This window comes from Branchiostoma floridae, chromosome 15 (genome assembly GCF_000003815.2).
Source record: "Branchiostoma floridae strain S238N-H82 chromosome 15, Bfl_VNyyK, whole genome shotgun sequence".
Classification (NCBI taxonomy): domain Eukaryota; kingdom Metazoa; phylum Chordata; class Leptocardii; order Amphioxiformes; family Branchiostomatidae; genus Branchiostoma; species Branchiostoma floridae.
Genome location: NC_049993.1, coordinates 4,485,230 through 4,490,903, shown reverse-complemented (window position 1 = coordinate 4,490,903; position 5,674 = coordinate 4,485,230). Strand labels below are relative to the sequence as shown.

At 40.9% G+C, this 5,674-nt stretch overlaps 1 protein-coding gene across 1 annotated transcript in view; it reads left to right on the top strand.

Annotated features, from left to right (window-relative positions):
* Nucleotides 1-650, top strand: part of LOC118432100 (probable glutamate receptor) — a 6,230-nt gene extending 5,580 nt beyond the window's left edge. The window contains exon 14 of the mRNA XM_035843620.1: nucleotides 285-650. Coding sequence (XP_035699513.1) covers nucleotides 285-486 — 202 coding nt within the window. The 3' untranslated portion in view covers nucleotides 487-650. The remainder of the gene's footprint in view (nucleotides 1-284) is intronic.
* Nucleotides 651-5,674: the final 5,024 nt, after the last annotated feature.

Below are 5,674 nucleotides of genomic sequence, written 5' to 3'. Positions count from 1 at the left end.
ATATGGCATTTGCTCCTGGAGCTGGCGTTACAGCCGCCACGCTGCTTTGCTGGTTTAAATTGCTGTTCTATTACTTGGTTGCTTGCTTGCTTGGTCGGCTGGTTGCTTTCCTTCCAAATATTTAAAGAACTTTACTCTATTAGAATTGGAAGATATTTTTCTCGGAGTGACAAAATATCTTTACTCTTTAGTAAAAAAGAAAAATATAGTCTTTACTATTTTACTCTTTTACTCTATTAGTTTATAGACCTTTACTCACCGAGACTTTTCTCATTCTGTCACAGATGGTTTAACAAGAAGAAGTACAAATGTTCCACTGGCTCCAGTGATGAGGGTGTTCTGGATATGGAGCATTTGGATGGGACTTTCTACTACCTCATGATTGGGATGGGGACCTCCATCTTAGTCTTCGCACTGGAATGGGTGCATTTTAAGTTCAAGAAGGGGCGTTCCAGTGACCCTGTCAATACAGGTGACCGCGTGTAGTCAAAGAAGTAGAAGCACGCCCAGTTCAAGGAGCTTGTCAATAAATCTTCAATCACGCTCGCTTTTATTGCTTGAAATATGCCACCGAAACATCATATATTAGATGACAATTGGAAACGTATTGTCTGCATGAATAACCGACTTTTATTGTAACTTGTGCCTCTGTGGGCCAAGTACAGGTCGTCAACAACTATACTAGTATACTAATCATTAGCATATATACTACTACTGCACTCTACTAGGATGAATTGCAGGTTCGGCTTCTCGCTTTTCATGATCAGTACAATACAAATACATAGCCTTAAGTATGATAGGCGGAATAACTATGATAATATTTATAATTTGCAGTCTACGACCAAACGAAAATCCTCTTGTATCCTGTTTTGGCTGCCCTGTCGACAGATTCGTCAGTTCACATGCGCTTATGTCACTGAAATTGTGTAGTTTTGTTGTAACATTTTTGTGTTACGCATTATCAACATTCATGTACACGTTCTCACTGTATAAAAGCAGCATGGTGTGGAAAACTTTGCAATCATCCAAAACGTACTGCATGTAGAACTGCAACCAGGTGTATCAGTAATGTTAACCGTATTCAGACGCTTGAACACAGTCGGATGTTGTCGAGCCGTTATTTGTATTGTAGACGTATGTAAGTAAAGTAACAGTGACACATCCTGTTAAAAGTAAAAATTTACGTAATCCAGGCTTCTAGGCAATGTAACAACGCTGACTAAACGTCAGTGTTCAAATGTAAAGTCAATGTAACACTTATTACAACAGGCTCCGTGTCATTGTGTCATTTCAGTTTAGTTGAAAGATATGATACATGATGATCTATGGTGGTATTGAACAAAGACTAATGCAAAATTGAAATAAGAGAAAGCAGTCAGTGAAAAGTAGTAGGACAAAGTAGGTACGAGTCTCCATTTTCCATACCACGGCATGGCTGTGGATTTAACACATGTTCGCGTAATGGGGGCCGCCCTAAGATGCCCGCTTTTTTACGCGCTCGAACTCACGGCGCTCCATCACTAGTTGCCAAAGAGTGGTAAAGTTTTGATCAATGGATTTTTAACACATTCATCTAGAGACCATACTTGAATAAGGAAGGCATCCATACTGTTCATGAACCCTTCACCCTCCGCGTTACAACTGGCAAACACCGAGGAGGTTATCGTGAATATAAATTCCGATTTTGAGCTGCGTTGGACAGTGCGCCCTAACTTGCCACGCTTTTAGAATTTGCTCTCTTCGGAAGCTGGTGACCAATTTAGACAAACAAAAGTGGGCAGCATTTTTGCACCGGGTCAGACTGCATGCTTAGAAAGTATCAAACAATGGTAACGTTTGTTACAGTCATTTCTGTACAACATTTTGTAAGCAGGGTGGGATACAAATGGCAGTCAATGACCCTTTTTTTGTTCCACCAGGAAAATTGTAATGCGTCACAAAAACGGCCATTTCTAGTCTTATACATGGATAATATAACCGTGGCAACCATCGTACTCGTGGTGGTAACGTTTGTTACAGAATCTGGCGACAGGCATAAACCTCCTCACACAGCCTCCAAGATCAGTGATAGTAGTGATCTGACCTGATCGGACAGAGGGCCTGGGTAGCTGGTTTCATCTGCCGAACAATCATTTTGTGAACTGAATTGTTCCATTTTGGCTACTATTTGAATTCTTCGCATCTTCTCAGGCGACAGCCATTTTTTAGGGGTTGAAATCCTATAGGCTATAATAACCTTCAAAGTCATGAACAAATATGAATGTTGTGGTGCATCTTTTGTAAAACATTACAGGGGTTGTGGAAAAACAAAGGGACCAGTCATGCTGTCTGTCATTTGCTCAATTTGCGCTACCAACGCTACCAACATTATTGTGAAAATTCTGTCTTCAAAAAAGGAAGTGAATATGTGTAAATGTTTTTTTTTAAGAAAAAAAGCTGTTTGTTTGGACTTGGTTTATCTAACTTTCTAATCATCATAGTCAGTGGCAACAAACGCGCGTAATAAGATCAGCAAAAAATCCGGGCATCTTAGGGCAGGGCGCATCTTAGGGCGGCCCCCGTTATAAACGTAAACAAAAAAAAAAGTGAGATGCTTGACTGAGTTTGATATGTTTCATCCTTCACCCTTCAGCTGCGATATACACCTACTCTTTTAGTGTTCAGGTTATAAATAATTCACGTAAGCCACCATTCACCGCTCCGGCCTGATGCGGTCTATTACTGTTCAATGGATTGGGCCCGGCTCTAATAGCGCCAGAGTAAGCGGTAATCGGGGCTCAAATTAGGCAAATTGCAGCTCGCGAACTGAATATATGTACGCTGTATGTTTTATTTTTAATTATCATTTGGCACATTTATGAGAAATGAAGGCGTTTATCTCCCCACTAAGGTGGAGACATTGAAACATCCCTTTTTTTGGAGCGACGAAAAAGCCAAAATTATATCTCGCCACCATGTCTTTATCATCGATTGTCATAGATTCAGCCATGAACAGTCAGGGATTTTCAATTTGTACTCTGCTTGCGATTGAGATGAGATAACAAAAGTGTGAATTTCACAAAACCAATCTGCTCCATCTTAAAAGAACAGGAGGTACATCATAATTAACGTCAATCAACTGGCGAATTAGTTTTCCTCTTGAAATGTACAGAAAAGTGCGAGCGGCAAGGGGTCAAGTTATTAGTAGAAATCGCTATGGGTTAAATACAAGATAAGATACACAAAACCGTAATGGACCAAAGGCTTTTACTGATGAACAGATACGTCACTCATGATTTGGCCCCGCAGAAATCGTTCAACCATACAAACATTAAGTTTGGCGCAACAAATTGCTGCAGTTTCAGTGAGGCCGCGGTGACAGATATAAAGGCCTGTCATACTGTTCTGTATCCAGTCTCATGTAGCAGGAAAAGATGGCGGCATTAAGCTGTCACAATGCCCCTACTGCCTGGACTGTCGGGATCTTCCTGGTGTTGCTCTGTAGTTGCCAGGGTGACGGCAAGCGGTTGAACGTTGGTAGGTAAATACAGTTACCAGGTAGCCTCAATAACAGGCTTTTTAGCTGGGCATGGCGGGAGGGTGTGTGTGTTTGTATTGTATTTTCAGAATGAGATTGTGTACAGTCTGTAACAGTCACCCAGCTTAAAACTGTGTCAGAACTGAAAACAGCACAACATAAGCATATCCAGGTTATTCCTTCCACACCGTGTAGTGTAGTGTTTACTGTGTATGATACTACTATAGTCCGTACGTGTCGCGAGACAGTACCGTGTATAGCAACGCTGTTAAAAGTGATTAACCCTATTCAGACCGGGGGGGGGGGGGCTTTTGAGGCCCGCGCTAACTTCGATGTCCTATAACGCCAGAACGCCTTACGCTAAAGCCGCCAAATTTGGTGAGTTTTCCTAAAATATTGTTGGCAACAATTTTGCGAAGTTTGACAAATTTTCCATTTTTTCGTGTTGCCATGGCAACCGTTTGCTGACAGGCAGTTTTGCCAAAAATCACTATTTTTGGTTCTAACAATGTATTTTTCACATTTATTTGCTATATTACTGCTATTTTGTTACATAAATAAAATCTTATATTACTTAGCATATCTTTCATAATTATGTATGCATAAATTATGCTAATTTGATGACGTCATCAGCCCAAAATCCAAGATGGCGGACCGTATGGCCAGATCAAGAATAACAAGCTTATTTGCCCTTAAAATTTGTAACTACCTGGTATTTTTTAATCAAAACCATCTAAATGAATGAATTTAGTCTATTTCCATTGCCCTTTGTGATTATTTGTTGCAAAAAAAGAAGTTTTAAAAATTCATGGTGGTGGATATAATATGGCGGAGCCTATCTCGTATCTTAGATGTGCATGACGTCATTTTATGACGTCATTATGACGTCATCGATGTTGCTATTGGCAATACAAGTCGTAATAAACATTATTATTCTGTTATCTGCACTTATTGTTACATTTTTGTAGTATAACTTGAAGTTTTCTGAGAATACCCTTTTTTCATGGGTCTGGCCAATATAATCAAATTGATGACGTCATAATTACGTCATCTTACGTCAACGTAACATCAAACGTCATTTACTTGTCAGATATTATGTCGATATAATGTCCTGAAAATTTGGTGGCCTTACGGCACGTCGTTCGAGAGTTAGAGGACTTAGAAGTGGAGGGCCTCAAAAGCCCCCCCCCCGGTCCAGGGATGACCAAAAAAAGCCCGGTCTGAATAGGGTTCAGCTTTATCATCTCTATTCTTTAAGGTGGCAAAACACCCAAAGCTTAGTGCTTTACTCAGATGTGCTGCACGCTGCATATCAATTGTTGCTTTAACATACATATGGTGACTTTGAATTCCGAAAACGTAGTTAGCTTTAGTAGAGCATAACGCACAGGAAAAGGTCTGGTCTCTGAGGACAACCACCATAACACAGGAACGAAAACCCTGACAACATCACCAAATCTTAATGTGCTATTTTTCGGTTATAGGAGTTCTCTATGGCGATGGCGAAGAGGGCTTACTTGCCGCGATGACGTCTAGCGCCCGTAGCCTCAACAGCAGCAAGGACCTGACGCTGACCGGCTTTCAGCTTGATAAAAGTACCCCAGGGTGTCCTTCCCACCTAGGTGAAAGGCCATTGTAATCTTTTTGCATGAACCGAGTCAATGCCATGGGGAAAGGCCAAAAGTTAAGTGTCGACATGTCACAACGTAATTTTGTTGTTTCATGAAGCTGTTGAAAGATAACGTCAAAGCTTACAAATGTAAGGGGGTAAGTAATATGTTTTCCGAATATCATATGTCAGAGTAAAATTGTACATAATACTAACTTAAACAATTGCACAAGGTACAAAGTATGCCATCTAATGCTACTGGTATATAACTACAGTGCAGTCTAATCTACATAATACAAGAGTGGGTAGAATGAGGTTTTAGAATCATTGGTCAGGAGGAATTTCTATTTAGACGTTAATGTAAATTTATTTTCGTTCATATATTGCGCATGCTCGAGTGACTTCTTTACTCTCCAGCTCGTGAACAGGACCGACTGCACGCCCTGATTCTGATGACCCCCCTCCCCTCACCCTGTACCTGCGGAGCTGCAGACGGACCACAGCTGGCTCCCGTGGTCGTGCGCATGTACAACCGGATCCGGATACAC